Raw genomic sequence first — 22,755 nt, forward strand, 5'->3', positions numbered from 1 at the left:
TTAACTCAAGTTGCATTTGTGCCCTTTGCTAGAAAATCATTAAAAACTGAAAGTGAAGCCAACTGGCAAATGAAAATAAACTGGTAGGACTCGCGAAATAACCTGTTTTGTAGCTCAAACTTCATATTTTGTAAACTTAACTAGAAGAAGTGAGCGTTAACATTTCTCCGTGCTTTTGATTAAAACCTGATCACTTTTTAAACAAAGTAATTCATGGATTGGATGTAAACATTCTTTTAGGTTTTAGTCACACAGGCTACAGCAGTGCCGATCGTTGCCTTTACTTGCAGAGGTAAAGAAAACAACATATGCACAGGTGCAGGAAACAGCACAGCACCTTTATTTGCAGGAGCTGCATTTTAAGTTGTAAACTTAAACTATTTAGATATCAGCCTTCAGATATTATTCACCTCAATAGTTTTGTGAGGTTTCTACAATTATTCTGTAGATTTTTCATGCAGGTGCTGAACCTTGCGATGATGAACTATAATGGACGTGGACTTTCTGTGGTTTTCTGTCTTCAAGCTGGCTGGCACTCTTAAGAACATAATTAACACCCAGATCTAATTACCAATAGCACTGTAAATGCATTAGTGTAAAAAAAAAGTGGTGAAAAATTAATACACTAGTAAAAGCATGTAGTGACATTTTCAGTGAACTGGAAGAAAAATGAGGCGCTGTTAAGGGGCCCACGTACAACTCTCACGCGCATCTTACTTATACGTAATCTCACTTTCAGCAAAATATATCCCTATGTCCCTGCGCGCTCTGATAGCAGTACAGCCCTCGGCTTTTGGGCTGTAACTGAGAGAGAAACGTCTCCGGAATTGCACTGTCAAACGCCGAAGCCGCTGTGGCTCAGCCGCGGGGAGCAGCCCTGCAGGAGACGCGCCTGCCCCTGCTCGCAGGGCAGGTCCTGAGGGCAGCGGATCGCTCCGGCACCGAGCGGCTGGTGGTCTCCCAGGGGCTCGGCGGCTCCTCGGCGCCGGTTTCGGAAGCGCCGGTAATGCCGGTGGCAGGAGGCGCGGGCGGGCAGCGCCGCAGGCTCGGCCGCCCTTCCGTGCCGTGCCGCGCCGTGCCGTGCCGTGCCGTGCCGCCCGCAGCCCGGCCCGGCGGGGCCCGGCCCGGCCCGGCCGACAGCGCCGCGCGGAAAGAGCCGCCTTCCCCCCCGCGGTCAGCCGGCCTGGGCCCACCCCCCCCGCACCGGAGATCTCCGGCTGATAATTCAAAAATGGAGGATGCGCCCTCTCAGCCATTAATTAATAATGTAGCTCGCTGTCTTCCTGTGTGACACACGCTGGAAGGCACCGAGCGGCCAATAAAGATGTAGGGGAGAGTAGGGGAAGGCTCCTCCCCGCAGCTCTTCCTGATTGAGGGCTTGAAGAAGTAGATCAAAAACTTCCCAGGAGCCGGGGGGGGCAGAGGAAAGGGCAGAAACGCGGCGAGGGGGACCGCGCTTCGCACCGGCCGAGCAGCAAAGGCAGCCTGCAGCCACACCAGGTGGGCGAGAGGGGAGGGACCCCCCCCGGAGCCCCCCGCTGCGGCAGGCCGGAGGGCGGGCAGCCCCCCGCGCCGCTGCCGCGTTATCCCGCGGCCGCGGAGCCCGGCGGCGGCCGGGCCGGGGCGAGACGCGGGAAGGGAAGGGCGAGGACCCCCATTAGCAGCGTCCCAGCAGGAAGGGAAGGAAGGGAGATAAGTGGTCGGCGCTGCCCCTCCTGGGTGTTTGCTTTGTGGGGAGGAGGAGGAGGCGGAGGCGGCGGCGGCGGCGGGGGAGTGGAAGTTGGTGTCCGGCCCGGCGTGTGTGGGTCAGAGGCGGGGGAAGGGGGTGACCCCGGGGCAGGGGCGCCGGAGGAGACAAAGCGCGGCGGCGGCGGCGGCCGGGGTATCCCCGAGCCGAGCACGTTGCGCGGCTGGGGCGGGGGGCGCCGCCTCCGCCCGCCGCTCGGCGTCATGGCCCCATTGTGAGGCAGAGGGAGGCGGAGGCGGGTGGAAGGATCCGCCGTTCGCTCCGCGCGCAGTTCCAGGCAGGCAGCGGCGTGTCAGGCACACAAAAGGCCGCCGCGCCGCCGGCGCTTTCTCCCGCTCCTTCTCCGGCTCCCCCGGGGGGAGGGACACGCCGGGCCCGCTCCCTCCTCCCCGGGCGGGGGGGAGCCGCTGCCCGCACTCCCTCACTCCTTCCCTCCGTGTTTGTTTTTTTTTTTTTTTTTTTTCTTTCCTTCCCCCTCGAAGCGGGTCCCGGGGCAGGAAGCGCGGACTGGGGCGATGCCGCTGCTGCACCGAAAGCCTTTCGTGAGGGAGAAGCCCCCCGCGGACCTTCGGCCGGACGAGCGCGTTTTCTACTGCAGGGTCACTAACGAGATCTTCAGGGACTACGAGTAAGAGACAACCCCCGTGCCTGTGTCCGTCCGTGTGTCCGTCTTGTCCCCCCTCGTCCTCCGGCGGCGGGCAGGCAGCGGTTTAACCCCCGAACGGCTGACACCTGGGCGCGCGGGGAGGGGAGGGGATTCCCCGGCAGCGCCGCGGGGAGCCCTGCCGGTGGGGGTGAGGGGGGGCGCGGCTGGCGCCGAGCCCGTGCCCTCCCGAGGGGGGTGGGGGGAGAGGGCGGATCTCTCTCTCTCGCCCGGGGCAGGGGGAATCCCTGCTCCGCGGCGGGGGTATCCCGCGGCCCCCTCCCCTCGCGGGGAAGGAGGGGAGCCGGCTCCTTCCTCACCGCCCCCCCCCCCCGCTCCTTCCCTAGTGTCGCCCTCGCCCCTGCCCTCGCCGGGGAAGTGAAAGTTGAGCGTGTGGGAGGCGGCGGGCGGTAACGAGCGTCTGCCGGGCCCGGGCTCTCCCCCTCCCCTCCGCCCCCGCCGGCAGCCGCGTGTCGGCGACGGACGGCACTAGGCCGCCCCGCGGAAGGGGCCGCGCCGGGCCCGGGTTCAGCCGGCGCCGCGGGGCAGCGGGGCCGCCCGCTCGGCATGTGCCGGCCGCCCTATTGTTGCGGTAGCGGCCGGGGGGGGGGGCGGGGGGTGGCTCCGCCGGGCTCGGCTCCCCGGCCGGTTCCCGCCGTGGTTAACCCCTTGTTGCTGGCCCTCCGCCGGGCCGGGGTGTCGCAGCCGCTGCGCCGCCCAGGGCCGCGCTCGCCCCGTCTCTGGGGGAAGCCGCCGTCTCTGACCCGGTTGGAAATGGCTGGCGGGCCCGGCCGCGGGGCAAGCGCGGCCCCGGCGCGGGGGGTCGCTGCACCTGTCCGGTGGGGCGCGGGTCCCACAGCCGGAGCCCTCCCTGCCCGGCCGGGCGGCACCGCGGCGGTTAAACCGGCCTGAAACCGAGCGGGCACACCTGTCCCCTCAGGATCTCTCTCTCTCGTGAGGTTTTTCTCCCTTCTCCCGTCCCTTCCTTCCTTTCCTTTTTCCCTCGTTTTTCTTTTTTTTTTTTTTTCTTTCTCTGTGTGTAAAGAGACCGATGGAAATTGTGAAATTGTCGTTAACCGCTGAAGGTGTATTGCACGGGTAGTGCCGAACTTGCTGCCACTTACTTTATTGCTTTAAAGAACAATGGATAGAAAGTATTTAGCGAGACGTTTTTCAGAAGCTGATAAATAGATGTGTTTTCACCCCCTGTCTGATCCAGCACCATCCCCGCCTAGAAAAAGGCCCCTGCATCCAAACTGTTGTCTCATTTTTTATTTTTTTTTAAAGATGTGCAGGCTAATGAGATTAAATCTGAAATACTTCTCATTTGCAGCATATGAAATTAGAGCACACCTAAATCTTTTTCATGTTTAGACTTGTTTTTTCTTACTCAAATACACTTCACCTAATAAAATTTTAAAGAAGTTGGATTAGGTAACTTTGGAGGGTAATGCCTTACTATTTCCTGGATGATATACTCTGGGGGAGACAGGGGGTGTTGAATATTTTGTTGGAAGTTTTGTATGGAGTGTTTTTGTTATAGGGCATATAAGAACCGAACGAGCAAGAGCCAACAGCCTCCTGTTTCTGTAGGAATTAAGTCCCCCTCCCTCAGCTTCCAATATTTTGAAAGCTGCTTTTCTGGTTACAATTATTATTATCGCATAATTAGATGACTCTCATGTATTTGTTGACAGAGCACTGAAATACATTTCAGGTACCTGTAGTTTTGCTAAAATTTCAGCATGAAAAGTATCCTTTTAAACATCTTTCTGCTCTCACAGGGTTTGGTGAATATTCTCAGTACTCTGACAGGCTTTTTTACACTGCAACGATGTTGTCACTAAGAAAAAGTATGAAAGACCAAATTCCAGTTAACCAAAGTTCACGAATTAAGGGATAAATTTAGACTTGTGTTCACACAGGCAATCCCTAGAAATGTCAGTCGGTGGTTAGCTCAGAGGTCAGGGCTTAGAATAGTATTTGGGAAAACTGCAGAAAACTCTGCTATGCTTGTTTTTTTGTGTATGTGGGGTGGGGTTTTTTGGTGTGGTGGGTTTTTTTTTGTTTTTTAATTCTCTTCTGGCTTTTTTGTTAGGTTGGGTAAAATTGGTGCTTTGGATTGAAAAGTTCAGTATTTTTTACTTAGCAAGGTGTCCTGGCATGTATGAGTAAGTTTAGATTAATGTTAGTTGTTTGTGGCATAATCTACCGGAGAACATAGGGTCATCCTTCAGCAAGTTTTAAGGATACTGATCCTTGTCTCTGCTGGTTGCAAAGTGATGCTTCAAATAGCTAATGTCTTCTGAAAACATTACCCATTTCTTTGCCTAAGCAAGGGTGATTACATTAATAGGGATGGGAGGGCCCACTTTTAAAAAATTGTATTAGCTGTTTCGTGAAAGAAAACCATTGTCTAAATCAGGCTTCTCTGAATCTACTTTTGCAATAGCAACTTGAATTTTTTGAGGGGAGAATTTAAAAATTAGAGTCTGACTAGATCTCAAATGGTCTGTATAGATACATATGGTAACCTGAATTCACCCCCTTCCTCAACTATATGAACATTTTTAATTACTACAAATGGTTGAGACTTAAGTTGTTTTCTTGTTTGGTTTTTGTTGTTTTTTTGTGGTTTCGGTTTTTTTACAGAGCACAAACTTAGTGTTGAAAAGCTTCTTTCATGCCCATGGCAGCTTTAGTAGAAATGAATACAAATCATACATTAGTATTTCTCTTCGCTATATAAGAAATCATTATGCTAATGTGAGTAGAATTTGGCAAGACTAGTATTTTGTAAAGTGACTTTCCTATTAAGAATGTATTTCCTTTTTAATCTGAAATACCATCGCATAATTTTGTAACTCTTTAAAAGGGGGTGCAGTGAGGTGGCAGTGTTTGATTGTATTTATCAGGAGTAACAGGAACTGGGGGAACTGATGTTCTTCATACTTGGCTCTACTTCGGGTTAGAGGAACAGACCCACAAAAGAGTCTCTGGAGCCATAGTAATAGTTGGCAAAGCAAGTGTGGGGATGCGCGAGGTGCATGGATGCATAAGAGACACATTAAAATAGTGGGATGTTACCAACAATCTTTTGACACCTTGTCTGTGAAAGTTAATAGCTGATACAGATGTGCAGTGAAAGCTACTATTAAAGTATGGGAAGTCTTTCTTGTGAAGACAGCCTGAAAAAGAAAATGAGTAGCATAGATACAGTGGTAGGAATGTTCCTCATTCTAAAACACGGGGGATAAAGAACAGTTTTGCATCTTCAAAACTTATTGAAACTTCTTTATAGATTGGCTTGTGGAATTCTTGGTTACAGTCAAAAAGAGATCTGTTCAAAAGACTTTTTAAAGTGTCCTTAGTTAAATTAGGTGGATTTTTCTGTTTTGTTGAAGGAAAACTCCTAACTTGAAATATTCCTTAATGCATAATTAACCTGTAAATATTAAGGAAGAAATCTATCTTTCTCATTGTTTGTTTGTTTGTTTCTTTTGTGCATTATTTTGTAATATGTTTTATTGACCACTTCTGGAGACAAGGCAGAGTGCAAGAACGCTTTTGTGATCCATAATGGCAGAGTTGGTCTTCCGTGATTATGCTCCTACCATAGACTAAATAGATTATATATTAGAGGCCTATAGGGGCTTCAGGATTAAAAATAAGTTATTACAAATTAGTGATTCCATAGATTTTTTTTTTTTGCCTGCTTTTTCCTCTCTCTTAAATGTCACTTGCTTAACATGCCTTTCTCATCTTTTCATTCTCGGATATATAATTCTTCTGTTTATAAAAAGAACACCCCCCAACTTGTTTTTAATATATGCTAAGAAAATGAAAGTAAATAGTTTGAAACAAACATGTTCTTGAAACACAGTAAAAATACAGTAGAACTTGGGAATACTTGGTTAGTTCAGGCAAAAGGCATCTGTCATCTCTAGGCTGGACTGCAAGTAATTTATTTCTAGCTTCTGTTAATGAACTGCCTCCTCTCAAATACCTACCAAGTAGCAGTGTTAAACTACTTCTCAATGATTTGCTGATAATTTTGCTGTTTACCTTGCCTTGCATGGAAAACTAACTATATAATGTAAATGAAAAAAGACATCCAGCTGAGAACTCAGCATTAATTACTACTACAAAGACAACTAGGTTTTTTTAGTCCTTGCTCCTCGAGTAGTTGAGCTGATGTGAACATCTTCACCAGGGTGCTGCAGTCCCATTTGACTTGTCACAGGCAGATGGGACCATGCAAGTGAGCTTTGTGGATGTGTTTTGTATGAACTTCCTTCTCCATGTTGTCAAGAGTTACAGAGGTCTTGAACCAGTGAGGAAACCCCAAAGACAAAGTAATACCCTAGATAAAGATGTAGATAAGGCTTCAGATGTGATGTAGCAGCAGATGCACTTGCTGTTGTGAATTGAAGTTGTATGTAAAATATGATCAAGTGCATTATTACTCTTTAAGTAAAGAGTATCGCTGCTGCTACGGTTCCCTTGGTTTGGTAGCTGTTCTGTCTGCTCTTTGTAGATCTTTTTTGATAACTGATGTGCACCAGAGAGAGGCAGGGACAGAAAGAGTTGTACAAATAACATCTAATGTTACACTGTTGGGATTTTGTTTTCTCCTCTCTCTCAAACCAAGTTAAAGTGAGATCATTAAAACATCGCAATAAAACTGTGTTAACAGACTAAGCCACATATGGTTTTGATGTGCTATAGGTAATGACTAGCTAAAGACAAATAATGCTTTCAAAATCAAATGTAATTTTTTTTGCACAATTTTTTTCCTTCTCTGTAAGTTCACAGGGGAAAAAGCCACACAAAACAAAAGAGGAAATGAGGGAGAATGAAACTAGATACACAAACTACTCTTGTATGCAAATGGAAAAATGTTTTCCTCAAATATGTTTCAGTTAAAGTAATCTTAGAATTTTGCACTTGTAATAATCATGGATTAAAAATTTTTAGAGATGGGTTTGTGTGGGGTTGTGTTTTTTTTTTCCCTGTAAGTTCAATGCTGTTGCTTTAAACAGCATGACTGCCCGGTGTCCCCTCACAAAGAATAACAGCAGCTCTTAAAGGGACACTGTCAGTGTCAACCTCAGTCTCTCCCTTTTTCTCTGCTCTCTCTCCCCCCCCCGCCCCCCTTTACTTTCATAATTTTTGAAAATTATGTTCTAGTACATTTTTTTAATAACTCTTAGGGTGGTTTTCTCTCTCCTGGCTGAAGATAATTACCAAGAACATATTTGGCAAGTGAGACACAAAGATATGTGTAGAGACACACAGCTGCATGAAGATTTGAGTAAATGTTTCTTTATCCATTGAAGTCAGTAAGACTACTAAAAATTACTGTGAATCTAATACAGAAGTATTGAAATGTAGGGCAGGAATAGACCTGAAGAGATCATGTTTTATGTATTCCCTCACCTAAAAAAAAAACCAACAACCAACGCAAAAAAAAACCCCCCAAAAAACAATAACCCCCCAGATTTTTGTCTAACCTGTTCTTTAAAATGTTTAAGTAACTATTCTATAAGATACTGATTCACCATGGTTGACAGCAAAAAAAAAAAAAAGGAATATTCTGTCCTATGCACAAAGAATGACTGACTGCCATCCATTCTTCATATATTGAAGAATAATTTCTCTCATTCTCCGTCCTTTGTTCTTCTCCTTTTCTTGTTTAAAGTAAGCATACCCAAATTATTACTTAGGAGTGTTAGACCTATGTATTGTTGAATATATTAAATAGATGCAGGTGATGTAAAAACCTGAAATTTTGTAGCTATTAAATATTATTCAGATAATATATCTCTTCCTCTTCTGTCCTTTTCCCTTTCTTTCAGCTGATGTTCTTTATAAAAAGTGTCTTTCTCTCACTCAGAGGAATCCTGTGCTCATAGAGAAAGGATTATCTGATCCAGGACTCTCCATTGTCCTCAATCTGGAATTTCCATTTTCATTTACAAAATGTTATGGTTCATCTGTCCATTGCAGTGAACATCATCTGCATCAGTCTAACTGATGCACGTTTGCCAGCTTGAGTTTGCAGAGAGCTTGCAAGAAAAAACTTGAAGTGTGAACTGTCCAATTCTCTAAGCCTATTACTAGAAATAATTTGAACAGTTCAGCCCTTTTAAAAATGGGAACACTGTGCAGCGTAATTTTTTTTTGAGGAATGAAACTTCAGTATAGGTATCTCATGTAGTATGCAGCGTTCTGAAGGGACTGTGTGTCTGCCTTGAAATAGCTATGTTGAATTGATACAAGGCAAAACAAAACTCAATTTGTCATGTTGTGTGTTGTATACTTAGTCCATTAAGATTTTTAAAGGAAGGCAAATAAAAAACGTTGTTTGAACTGGGGTGTATTGAAAGATTGCTCTGCTGTCCAGTCACTAATCCATAGTATATGATATGTTTTAACATGGTTTTGTGAATTGCTACATCATCTACTTCATCTAGAAAGTGTTTTAACAAACTGCTGTTTTTCTGATAGCTGTTAAAAATTGACAGATACTAACGAAAGCTCTTCTTTCTTGATTCCAATATAATAACTAGTAAGCAAGCAATAACAACAATGTAATTTTAGCATTAACTGGAAATACAGGGAGGGAGGAGAATCAGTATTTGCTAATGGAACAAGGGAAGAGAAGAATCTGTAGGAAAAAATAGTTTAATGCTGCTTCTAAGAGCAGTGCAAACAGTGAAGGAATAAAAACTATTCAGAGAACTACTTGACATTAATTTTTTTACCTCTCCCATCTTTTAATTTCTGAGCTAGGGCACTCAAAATCTGAAACTTGTTCAAGTTTCAACATGTTTCTGTGATCTTAAGGTTATTTTATGTTTGTACAGTTTTAGACCCTCCTCTTGCAAATATTTGTGAAAGTGTGGGGGATGTGAGGAGGATATGACACCTATTAAACTCACTGTGATTATTCTTATGCATAAGGCTTCTTATATGTGAATATTTGTTTGCAGCACTTCTAGGTCTTGATACTGTTACTGTAGTCTGTAGTGAGAGGAGACTTTGGTTTTACTATAGGAATTTACCATGCCATGGCTAAAAAGTAGTCAATAACCCTTGATTATCTACAACCTGTACAGGAGTAGAGCTGCCTTTGCATTTCAGGCTTGTAAAAGAAATTTGCTGCTGTGTTAATAGTGAGCAAATTGAAAACGCTAGTCAGAACTCAACTGTTTTCTTTCTCCCCACCCTCTTGTCTTTTCAGTGATTTTTTTGAACGTACCATTCTGTGCAACAGCCTTGTGTGGAGCTGTGCTGTCACAGGTAAACCAGGACTCACATATCAGGAAGCACTAGAATCGGAGAGAAAAGCCAGACATAATCTTCAAAGTTTTCCAGAGGCACTCATCATTCCAGTTCTCTACTTGGCCACCCTTACCCATCGCTCCCGACTTCATGAGATCTGTGATGAAATCTTTGCTTATGTCAAGGATCGGTATTTTGTTGGTGAAACAGTGGAAGTAGTTAGAAACAATGGTGCAAGGTAAGTGTATTTAAAAATAAATATGTATTTCTTTTTATTTGGTGCGTGTGGGTTTTGTGTGCACTTTTTAAAACCAAAGATCAGGATAATAAACTCCATCAAACATGCCTGAAGTGAGGTGTGATGCTTAAGCTCATGATACTGTTACTGCTCCTCCCTACTTTAATTAAGAGTAGGATTGTATTGCTGGGCTTGGTATCTCTTTCCTTAGCTTAGAAGCAGCTGTGGAGGCAGGACAGCTCTCTTGGGTCTTGACACGGCAGTTTTTTGGTCCATGTGGTGGATTTGCAAAGGAGTGTCAGTCCCCTGGAGTGAGAAGGTTGGGTTGTTTGTAGGATGAGATTTAATTAGAAACTAGGTGAAACTGTGAAAGTTTTGATGAAATCATCCAGAATATAATTGATCACATAGTGTTTTGTGTACTCGGAATGGCAGAACTATTGAAAGCTTAAAGAATCGATGAAAGTTGGATTTTTGCTTTTTAGGTAGTGGCGAAAATTGTGACTGCATTTTCAGAGAAGTTGGGAATTAATCATAAAATGTTTGTAATAGGTGATTATCTGGGATTTATTGTGATGGGTTTTTTCCAGTCAGTGTTATGTTTACTTTTATATGGATGTATATATTGCAAGCGTTCTTATTGTTACCTTAGACTGATTAAAACCTTGGAAGAATTTAGAGCTTCAGATACTTTCTTTCTCATATCATTGGTACATATGCTCTGTAGTATAAATAAGTTGTTTTACAACATGTAGCTAGCTTAAGTCTTTCTTTAAAGCAGCTTCTGGGAGAAGACGAGAGAAGGTCCGTGTTTTCTCTAAATGAGTTTGCAGTTTCACCTAACTGAGGTTTAAAACAGGAAAGACTTAAACATGCTTAACTTGGAAATACCTGCAGAATGTGTGTTAAAGCCTTTGTGGGGTCAGCTGTTGCTGTTTTTTTTTTTGTTGTTGTTGTTTGCTTGTGGGGTTGTTCTGTTTTCCTTTTTTCAGGAGGAAGGTGCCAGCTTACACTGCAGAGTAGACAGAGCACAACCTATTGGCTTCTGTGGGTAGCCTGAGGTCTTGGAGTGTATACTGGGTGATAGGAGTGGGCTGGTTCAAAGTGGTCATTGGAGAACATAGTTATTCTGTATGAGTTTTTTAGTGACTGATCCAGATCTTATTTAAGGCAAATTTTGTACTACACCAGAAAGAAAAATCTGTTGATGTGCTGCAGGAGATAAGTTGTAATGAAATTTGTATGGGTATGTACATAAGGTCAGTGCTTAATAGAGAAACTTTCCATCTCTTCACTGGTTGAAAGGAGTAGAGCGGGGAAGTCCCAGTCTGCAAAGCCGGGGCAAGAACAACTTCAGTAGAGTTGCTGCTTTCTGTACAGAAAACCTATAGCCAAAGTTTGTTTATATCTTTCTCATCTTTATACTTGTCTAATGACTAAAGCCAGGTTACCACTAGTATTACAGTGATTTTGCTTAGAGAATAATTTTTTTTTTCTTAACTGGAAACCTGAATATTATGAACTGTGAGTGTGGTTCAGCTGTTGGCTTTCATTTGCTCAATGAAATGCCTTTGCTGTCTATCTTTGACGATACTGTCAAGTTTCCAAACTAAAGGCAAAAAGAACTTTTCCCCAAGAACAACCCTCCTGTCTTCTCTTACTTTTCTAAACTCTTTGTTAAAATACCTATGCATGTGCATCTCAGCTTTTCAAAGCATAAATGAAAAGTAGAATTATATGCAATAAATACAAGTCTGTCCTGTTTCGTCGTCTCTTGAAATTCAGAATCCATTTCACTTTTCTTTTTAGACCATCATAAATAGGCTTTTAAGTTTGCCGTAACAAAATGGTTTCTACTTAACCATGCAAGCTAAATTCTCTTCAGATAAAGTTGTGATATGATTCTATCTCATGAAGATAGTGCTATACTTTTTTTACCAGCCTTTAATTAAATCTTCTTAGTTATTCAAAAATGTGTTGAGATACATATCTAACAATTTTGCGTTTATGCTCTACTTTCACAGATCAATATATCAACAGGATATAAGCTAAATTTCTTAAGCCTTTGGGGTGGGCTAGATATAATTCAAAATACTGAAGATTCAGATAAAATCTATTTCCATCAAAAATTAATCTGTATGTTTTAAAATTGCATAGGTGTAAACTGGTGTCTGGTAAAATGAAGCACGAAAAATTTGTCTTAGCTAATTGTATGCCACTGATACTCCAGACAAATGTATAGCAGGGAGCTAGTTCAGACCTTGAATACTAAATACAGGAAACAGTGCAAATAACATGGTAGTGCAGAGGGGGTTTTATGCTTAGAAATACATAATTAAAAATACAAAGTTGGGGGGAGGTGAGGCATAGTTATTCTTCTGCCCAATTAACAGTTGACTTTGACCTATATTTTGAAGTACTACATTGGGGATTAAGTATACCGACTCATGTTACTTGTAAATAACACGGCTGTTCAACAGAGCAATTTGTGTGTCTGTCTTGTGCAGTGATGTTTTTGTGATCTTTTCTAGCAAAAATGGTCACAGTCTATCTATGGTGTAATAGCATCCTATGAGACCAACAGAATTTGGCAGATTGTGAAAACTCAGTTGTGTCGTGGTGTTGTAAACTCCTTCACTGCGTTTAGTTTTTTTCACATGTAATGTCAGCAGGATCATTTGTTATCAGAGCTCCCTGCATCATTTAACGTGAAGCCTACAACATAATGCGTGTGTAACCAGGGGTTGCTCAAGCAATTTAAGTATTAATATTTTGTAGTTCCTAACTTTGCACAGGTAATATTCTTGTAGGACAGATTGCTTTGATGCAGCTTTCTAGATTTTGAACAAAGTAAATGTGAGGGAACCCAAACACTAGAAGAGTTAGCATTTTGGCTTAATGTAAATGTTTTTATCTTGCGCATATGAAATAGTCTATAGTATTGTAAGCAATGGACAGGTATCTAGAAAGAGTAAGAGGACAAGTGCTTTGTGCAGAGGCTAGGCAGCAGATGATTTTTTTTGGAGACTGGTGGTTCTTGTATCCAACCTGTGTGTTCTGGTTGTTGCACAATCTGACGCCCCATGGCTTTTTCTGATCTTATGTCCCTATCAGGCTCTTGTGGTTTCTAGCCTTTTGTTGTGCTGCTCAGTTTTGAATTTGGCTGCTTCCGCCTTGTTGCTGAGGTCTGGCAGGAGGAACTTCGAGACTTTGGGAGATACTCTGTCTTCCTGTTGTTTTGGTATGCCTGGTGTCTTAACAGCCCTTATCAACCAGAAAGAAATTGCAGAGAAAGCCCCCCCAGTCCTATGATGTGGCTTGTTCAGGCAGTCTCTGAAAATGGTGCATGCCATTTGGTAATCCAGTAGAAGCAACAAGGAGATAATTCTGCTTGCTCTTTAACTCTTTCAGATGATGTATTGATTAAAAATCGCCAGCTTTTTTGGTTTGTATGTGTCCAGCTTTTCTGGCCAAACTGGGGCTGACTTTTCTCCAAAGTGGCAGCTGTACTATGCTTTAAAACATGAGGTGCTTGGATTCCCAGTTAAAGAACTGTAGGAGTTGTGTAACGTTTTCCTAGTACTGCCTTCATGAAAGACAAAATTAGTATTTGAAACACCAGTCAGAAACATCATATCATATAGACAGAAAACTTAATCTGAGATTAAGTTTGAGTTTCCACGGAATTGAAAACAGCCGACACTGTAAGTACTGTTATTTAGAATGTCAAATTGCTATTTATGGAAAGTAATTTATTAGAAAAGGCATGGAAATTATTCGAGATTTTGTTGGGGGGGGAAATTAGAGCAATATTTCATGTTGGCCATGGTCAGTTAAGATGTAAAATAAGCAGCTAATGTTTTAGCTCACACTTTATTGAAGCAGAGGAAAAATGTTGACCACATCGCTGGAATTGTTTCCTATATTTGCTCTTCAGAACTGAAAGTTTAAGACCCATATGATACTAGTTGGCCTTTTGTTTTTCCACAAGGAATGGCATCTCTTGTGGTAACCTGTCCATTTGTTGCTGTCTTAGTTCCAACTTTTGGGTAACTGACTTCAAATGCCAAGATGTTGAAAATCAATTTCACAAGTTTTAAGTACCAATAATAAAACACTATGGAAGGTCTACCTGAAATAACTTCAGTGAATGCCTCAGACACACCAAATAAAACCTACAACTGTGTAACTCACTCACCTGTAGGATCTGTTCCTTTCTCCTTGAAGTCAGGAGTGTGCTTTTTTAAATTATTTTAATTTGTCAGAGGAAAAACTAGATTTAAAGCATGTGTGAACAACCAGTTGTGATTTATCATCAGTGTTCTGAGACTGGACGCTATCACAAGATATAATGGCTGTCTTTATTAGGGTATAGAAATGAGCAGGGTGATAATTAGTTAATTAATCTGGAAGCTTGCAGTCTGACTTGAGCAGTGAAGAGATCTGAGGTTTTAGGTTGAACAAGTCTACTAGCTCTTCAGCTCCCCCTCCCCCGCCCTTAAAAATAGCTTATGTGATGATGCCTTCCCTTCTCCACAGAGGGTGGGGGACAACCAGTTGTTGTCCAACAATTAGTATGGAACTTAATTAAAAAGTCAACCACCTGCAGACTAAAATAGATTGCTTAAAGGTAGTGTATAAGAAGGAAGAAATCATACAGAACGTATCATACAGATATAAAAAAGGAATGTCTTTTTTTTTTCATCGAATTTGACCACTAGATGACACCACTGCAAAAGAATACTTGCCTAATGTTTGTGAGCAGGCAACATCAGAATGCTTTGAGAGAATGTAGTGTTTTAAAATGAATCTGTTTACAGAAGTAGTAGATGACGTTCTCTGTTAGGAAGATTGCTGTATGTGATCATACATTAGGTGTAGGTTAACATCCTTTCTCTGCTCTAAATGATCTGATGTTGACCATTGCCAAACTGTAGGAAATGTAGATAATCATGGAGCAACCTTGTCTGTAAGTGAAACTTCTTTTTTTTAACTCATCAATTTTTTGGCTGGTGTCCCAGTGCTTTAGGACTAGTCATAGTGGATTAACCACTGCATTAGGCCAATTAAAAGATTTGCATACTGTTTTCATCTCTGTCAGTCTTAACTGGGGCACAGGAAGCCTAGCTGATACGGAGTTGGGATGGTAGAAGATAATCCTTGTAAGAAATAAGATTATAGCTAATTTTCCAATTTTTTCATTCAAACTGGCGACATGGTATTACTTGCTTTTATATATATAGTTGTCTTCTGAGAACTAGGATAACTTAATATAAGACTACTAGGTGGTAAAAGGCAAAGTGTCTTCTATGTTTAGACTTTAATGAGTTATGGTGAATTTAAATTATTTTCTAGTCCACCAACGATTTGACACATAGGCTTCAAAACTGTCCGGGTGCAGAGGCACTGGAGCTAATGTCTACAGAATCAGAAAGTTATAGTGTGGTTTTTTGGTGGTGAGGCTTAAGCATAAGTTCCTGCATACAAAGAAAGTTTCCTACTTTATTTCAAAAGGTGAATTTGAATTCCAGTACCAAAGTTAGTGTGGTGCTTATGAAACATCAAAGCTGATAGTACTGGAGAGCAGCTTACCTATTCATAGTGCAAGTACAGTTGCATTCTTCCAGCATTGCTGTTTTAAGGATCAGTCCACTCCTGGCATGGAAAAATCAAGTTTAAGGAATTCACTTTCCACTGCCCTTAAGTCCTTTGGGATATAAATGTATTTGTTGACTAATAAATATATTTGTATTTGGCTAATGGAAGCTATGAGATGATGATATCTGGGAGAGAACATGCAACTCCTTTCTTATAAATTGCTGAACAGCTGTTACAACTATTTTTGGGCACTGCCAATCTGTTAGCGCTCTCATTTCTGTGCACACTCTCTACTTTTGTAACTGTAAATTTAAAGGTACATGTTCTGGTTTGTTTGTTTTATGATTTTGGTTTTTTTAATCAGTACAATACTGTGAATGGAAGGCTGGGCAGTCAAAACAATGCATATGCTGGTGTTAGTGCTGTCCTCATTCCACAGGAGACAGCCGATGCAGCTACTGTGTTTATAGGATTCTCTTGTCCTAAGCAAAAACATGCTGCTTACTAGTTTCTTTGAAAGCATACAATCTTACCTATAACTTGACAGACAAGTGAAGATACTAAAACTCGAAAACTGCAGCTCTTACGGTACCTCAGGAAGCCATTATGTGCATAAAACTTGTCTCCTTGTTGTGTGTTTTTTGTGTGTGCAATAAAATGTACCAGTTAGCTTAGTAAAAGATGTCACTTGTTCCTTCAGATCTTGTCTTGCTTTTATCTCTGTAATTACTTTCAAGTGTATGAGAACTGTTAGGACAAGGATATGAGTTACTGCACTTACCTGACATTTACTTCTTAAACTTACTAAAAGCTGAGAAAACAGAATGAGGCTATAGCTTTTTGGTACTTCTTGGTACTTGCTACTATAGCTTCTTGTATTACTGACTCTTTTGGGGTTTTCTGTATTCAACTAACTTTACACACTGTTAGAAAAGGTGTGCTTTTTAATTTTGGCATTTGAAAAACTGCTTTCATTTGGGTGTCTGTTTTAAAAAGCGAATTTCCTTTTGCTTCTGACTCACTGATTATTGTTTTCTTTGTTAAAAGTTGGCCTCAAAAGTATTGCAGTATTCCCTTCCCACCCCATTTGAAATGGACTTCTGTATCCAAGGGATGTTTTTTGTCTGCTTATTGTAAAGCATACAGAGGCACATTTATAACTCACCTGGGCCTTCAAGGAATCTTGGGGGGTGGGGGGGGGTTTACCTGAAATGAGAACATAGCAGAGTGCCAGACTATTATTTATATCACAGTAGTTAGCGCCAGCCAGATCAAAAGCTGTTATGCAGAATGCTCAGCTGATGGGCAGTGGGAGGTGGTCTCTCACAGCTTCCAACTCCAGCTGTGGTTGGGTGTGAAGGCCTACTCAGCATTTGGGAAGAACTTCTCCAAGTTAAGTGAAAGTGCCTATAATTGCAGGGTTAAGGTTTCCACTTGACATCCTGCTATGGCTGGTTTTTGCCCATCACATAGTGGAGTGCGGCTTCTCTTTTCCTCTTCAAATTGTGTTCTTCTGCTGCTTCAGTGGGAATAGATGGAGATACCTGCTTGTCCCACAACTTGTAATAATTTGTGTATGTGCCTTTGAGTTGCTGAGCTGAATGGAAGAGAAGTGTGGCAAGTAAGTTATACTTACCCTTAGTTTTGGGTTTTCCTGAATCACATTCACCTTGTACATGCTTCAAACTCATCAGTAGTCCCATGTCTTGCCCGACTACCTTGTTAGGTGTGTGGTTTCCCTCGAACAGACTCTCCTAGTGACCCAGTGTTCATTTGCCTAGATGTCATTTTTCAGTTAGGAAGGATAAACTACTGAAAACACTGAGCTATTCAAGAAGTTATAGTATCTCAGGGCCTCTAAATGATGGAGGATTTACTACTTCTCCTTCCTCCTCCGCTTTTGGTTGTGGCCAGTATTTGCCTCTTGCACATGCTCTAGTTCTCATCAGGTCCTTCAGTGAGCTGCTTGAAGTAGCTGGTAAGACAAAAACTTACCCAGCTCTTCACATTGGGTTAGGGTTTTTTGGGGGGGTTTTTTTGGGGGGGCGTGTGTTTCCGGGGTTTTGGGGGGGGGGGTGTTTTGGTGGTTTTTTTTGTTTTGTTAGGTAAGTGAATTGACTTTAATGGCAATCAATAAATGATACTGAGCACCAGAGCTACAAAAAGCAAGCACTGCACCAAGTAGTCTACAGAAGAGGAGGCTGAGGGGAGACCTTATTGCTCTCTACAATTACCTGAAAGGGGGTTGCAGAGAGCTGGGTGTTGGTCTCTTCTCCCAAGTGACAAGTGATAGAATGAGAGGAAATGGCCTCAAGTTGTGCCAGGGGAGGTTTAGGCTGGATATTAGGAAAAATTTCTTTCCTGAGAGAGTGGTGAGACCCTGGAATAAGCTGCCCAGGGAAGTGGTGGAGTCACCCTCACTGGCGGTGTTCAAGGAATGTGTGGACGAGGCATTGTGGGACATGGTTTAGTGGGCATGGTGGTGTTGGTTGATGGTTGGACATGATGATCTTACAGGTCTTTTCCAGCCTTAATGATTCTGTGAAGTACGTGGCTGAAAGGAGAACTGGCAAGGGGATGTTTCCCCCTTTTGGCAGTGTTGAACTGTTAAGTCATCTCTGCATCTCATGGAGCAGCAACCTGAGGCTGCAGGTGCAGTTTGCTTTTGTACACCTTCAGCCTGCCGCTTCCTTACCATTCTTCTGGGAGTGACAAGGTTCAGTCCTACCTTAAAGTTATCTGCTAGTTGTGTTAAGCTGCTCTTCAAAGCACAGCCCAGAATCATTCTTCGATAGAGAGACTGATGGAGTTGGGTTTCCAGAGAAACTATGTCCTATGCCACAGTCACCAGTCAGTGGTTCTTGCCCTTAGATTGCTGGAGTCAGTTATGTTCTTTGACCTGTGCAGTGGACCAGTCCTTCCTGAAATTCATGGAAATCAATGGAAGATCTCAGGTTTTTGTTTGTTTGTTTCATTTGAGAGAAAAGGAGGTGTACATTGCTATTTTAAAAAAAATTCATTGGTGATACCTCCTCTGGCTTTGTGTTTAAATCTTCCGGGGTCCTGTGTTGTTCTTTTTCTTCAAAAGCAACTGATTTAATTGTATAGGCTGAGCACTTCTTGGAACCTTTCCCATAACATAAGAGGACCTCAAAGAGCTTCGATTCTGAGCTTAGCAAAAAATAAAGCTGTAAGCATAAAAGCTGTCCTTGGGACAGGTCAGAGGACCTGTACCCTGTTGTTGATAGCAGCCTGTAGTGCAGAAAGAGGTGTGCAAAACTGTTGGAGTATGGGGTAATCCTTTGGCAGGTTTACTGTTCTAGCTTTTGTCTGTCAGTGTCTGAGATAAGAGTTGCTGGGGCTATTGTCTAAAAGTTCATGATGGCTCTATTCTCAATTTATCTGATCCTTTTCTGAATACCTTTGGGATTCACTTAGTGTGGCTGTAAGCTTTTTCACAATACTTACTGTTACTTGAAGAAAGTGATTCCTGGCTGAGGGGGATATTGGGGTATGTATTTATTTACTTTAATGCCACTCTCTCTTCAGATTGAGGTGCCCCCGTTCTTATTTTATGGGAAATAGTGAGTGAGTGTGGTTTGACTTTGACATAAGCTCTGTAAAGATCTTAAGGTATCCTTTTTAGAAAGTATTTCAAGTAGTATGCGTTACTTGAGTGTCTTGCTTCAGCTTTCAGCTCTGCTGTTTTATGTGCCTTATGATATAAAATAAGAGTTGTAATAAGTGAACTCGGGGAATGATTAGGTTATTGAGAAGAGCAGACCTTCGTTCGCACTAGAAGCAGAGTGTCTTTGCCTCTCTTAGCCCAGGGAATTGGCTGCTACTAGCTATGACTTGACTGTAGCAACGTTAAAAAAAGTCTTCATTCGTAGATTATTATTTCTTTAATGCCAGAAGGAATGGTTGCATCACTTTCTTTAATCCCCTGTCTATCAGTAACCATTAAATTTCATTGGATTATGCTTTTACTGAGCCAGGTAATGTGTGTTGCACTTGATTCCTTCCCCAAAGATTTCTGGTAATTATTTGAATGAAGGCATAGAGGATGGAGAATCACTTGCTTTCTGGGATAGCTTATGCCATTAGTCATTCTCCCTGTTTAGTAATAAAAAGGAAAAAAAAAAAGCAGCTGTATTGGAGATTTTGCTACTTACTGAATCAAGTGTATAGAAGATACAATTGCTGTTCCTACAGAAGGAGATGTGATACCCTGTAAATTACAGGGCTGTCCAATGGACAAACAGGTAAATTAAGTGTTGGTAAAATACTCGGTGACTAAATATTCAAGTCTCTTTGTCCAGGAGGATTGTTTTGTGTGCGTGTGTGTTTTTTAGCCTCTTTGTCCTTTCATGGCATTAGGTATCGTACGTTGCGATTTAGCTTTCATGTGGCTGTTTTACTGTGATTGCAAATTTAGTGTATATGTGCTCCCTCTAGTGGTCTTCAAATAGTAAACAAATTAGAAAAAGTGCCAGTAGCCTTAAGCATTGGTGGTTTTGATTATTTTCCATTAGAAATTAATTTGAAAGTGTTTTTTAAATTGAATTGAACTCTCTAGGAAATACATTTTATCTGAAACAAAAGTAATTCTACTAAGTTGTCTTTTTTAGCAAGTAATCTTTGCTGGATTTAAAAAAAGCAGCCAAATAATGCACATTGTGCCATGCAGTCAGCTCCACATTATTTAGTATGAAGAGGAGGCTGTGATGTTCCGAATACTGGAAAACCAAGATAGTGTAATGATAGACTTCTCTCTTAGGACTCGGCCAGAGTCTGGTGCTGGGCCAGACCTTAATAAGCCTCGTTGGACTTGGACTTAATTTGTGAACAGCCACTAGGCTCTGTCTCCATTACATACTTGGGTACTTTTGGTTCTTTACACGGAGTCTATTTAGATTTGCACAGTTAATTAGCTTAGGCTCCACTCACCAGGAAATGTGTCTTCCAGACCAGCCAGCTTTGGAAATGGGGCTGGCTGCGTTGGAATGGCAGTGTGCCTGTGGTCAGTGAGTCCAGTGGACTCAGGCTGCCTCTGCATGCAGGCGGCTCTGGTGTCCCTGTGGATAATTAAGCATTTGTCATATATAAAGATGTTAATAGGTTGGGGTTTTTAAATTATTTTTATATTTTTTTTAAATAACACATCCTGCTGGAGCATCCTGGAGCACCCTCGCTGTTGGAGAGAGGCTTGGGGAGGACAGCTACAGGCACTAACTGTGTTACTGGTCCCAGCTAAATTCACAAGTGAATATGACCTAAGATATTTTAATGTTTTCAAGTTTCTTCCCTCTGCCCCCTCTTTTTTCCTCCTCAGTGTGTGCAGATTTTGAATAGTACTGTCTGCTTGGAGAAAAAGGTGTTTAAGAAATATTTTGACATTTTTTACTTTTTGCCAGTGTTCAGTTCAGATAGAACACTTAGAATTTGTCTGTCATAGATTTGTTGGGGTGGTTTTATTTGTTTTTAACTTAGGTGTGATGCCATGCTAATTCAAGCCCTGTGCTTTATGTATTCTCTGTTTTACTCATTTCAAGTGACAGTGTGTGGTGCCCAGAGAAGAGAATTATTATTTGTTCTTTCTCCCCCCACCCTTTGAGCTTTTAGTGGTAGTATGTGACAGCATCCATTGACTGCAATAGTTAATTTTCATGAAGCAAACAAGACTTTAGGAGATTAAACTAAAAAATACGAACCATGGAATTCCAGAAAGGGGTGAGAGTTAGTGGTTAAGAACCAGCTATAATACAGTTGCCCAGCATGAAGTGTCGATTAATTATACTTTTAATATGTAGTTAATTCTGCCTCTTATAACTAGCATTCAGGATGGCAAAGGGATAGACTTGTTTTGTGAATTGTGTGCATGCCAGATGGAGCCTTAATATGTGTCAGCAGATAAATGGGCCATTATTAAGATTAGATGCATAATGATCATTTCAGCCTTGTTTATTTAGGTCATCAACAGCAGTAGAAGATGATCTCTTATGAGTAAAAATACTTCGGGATCTGAAAATCTTTTGCTTTTCTTAGACTGCTATCAAAATAAATGTAAAAGGCTTCATGTCTAGCTTTAAAGTAACACATTAAGTTAACTTTTAGTTTACTTAAGTGAGAATGGGGAAAAAAAGTAAAAATTCACAACCACAAATAATTCTACCAGTGACTTGATTTGTTGTCCCGAGTAGTGAAGCTGATAGCTCTGTAAGCAGATGAATTTGTTCATTTATTAGACGGAACTCATGAAATTAATATTTTACCTAGTATTTCAGTATAAGGCTCTTAGGTATTTACTTATTTAGTAGACAATACAATGTTCAGTTATATATGTATTTTTAAAATAACATCTGCTACAACTTTAGACTCCTTGCACTAGTGAAAGACTTTGGTAATAAAAGTCTATGTTTTATTTCAGGTTGCAGTGCAAGATTTTGGAAGTCATAGCTCCAGCCCATCACAATGGAATGGCAAACGGCCACGCCAGCAGCACTGACGGAGACACAATTGTCATCAGCGACAGTGATGACTCAGAAACACACAATAGCTCTGCACAAAATGGGTAAATGATACTTTCACAGTATAAAGCATTTGGGCTGGGTGGTAATGAGACTGAAGCAGACGTGGCAGTGTCTGACTGAAACAAATTAGTTGATCTGTATGGATCGTGAGTGTTCAGCCAGCTGAAGGTGACAAGCTGAATATTCACAGGTGCCAGTTATGCTACGTGTAATCCACCAGAGAACTGTGTGTTGTGAGAAATGGAGTACCTACAGAATAATCATTGTTAATCTGTTTGGAATGACAGTGTTTTCTGTTGAGAGATGATGGAAGAGCCATGTATGCCTATCACTAGTCCCCTCTGTGCTGCTATAGCTTGGAAAATGCATTCATATTCTACATTTTTACAGTCTGGTATTACTTAGCGTGATGTATTACCTCACTTCCATCATGGGGCTCAGAATTGAGATTGCCTTATAATAAGAGGACATGCTCTTACTGGAACTCTCTGAAAAGTCTTTCCAGAGACTTAATGTAAATGTAATATAAAAAGGTACAAAGCTTTCTTCATTGTGCATGTGTCCATATAAATATATACCATTGTATTTCATGGATTTGATTATGATTGTAGGTGCAGTGAAACAGCGTGTGTCTTGTCTTAAGGAACTGCCTGTAAGCTTAATAACATTGAATAAGAGAGCTTCCTGGCAGTAATTGTGGTGTTTAATT

The 22,755-nt window shown here is 41.9% G+C and overlaps 1 protein-coding gene across 1 annotated transcript in view; it reads left to right on the forward strand.

The window, feature by feature from the left end:
* Window positions 1-2,262: 2,262 nt before the first annotated feature.
* Window positions 2,263-22,755, forward strand: part of BAZ1A (bromodomain adjacent to zinc finger domain 1A) — a 65,343-nt gene continuing 44,850 nt past the window's right edge. Inside the window, 3 exon segments of the mRNA XM_059819266.1 lie at window positions 2,263-2,375; window positions 9,637-9,915; window positions 21,944-22,087. Of these exon segments, the coding sequence (XP_059675249.1) occupies window positions 2,263-2,375; window positions 9,637-9,915; window positions 21,944-22,087 (536 nt within the window).

This window comes from Gavia stellata, chromosome 7, assembly GCF_030936135.1.
Source record: "Gavia stellata isolate bGavSte3 chromosome 7, bGavSte3.hap2, whole genome shotgun sequence".
NCBI lineage: Eukaryota > Metazoa > Chordata > Aves > Gaviiformes > Gaviidae > Gavia > Gavia stellata.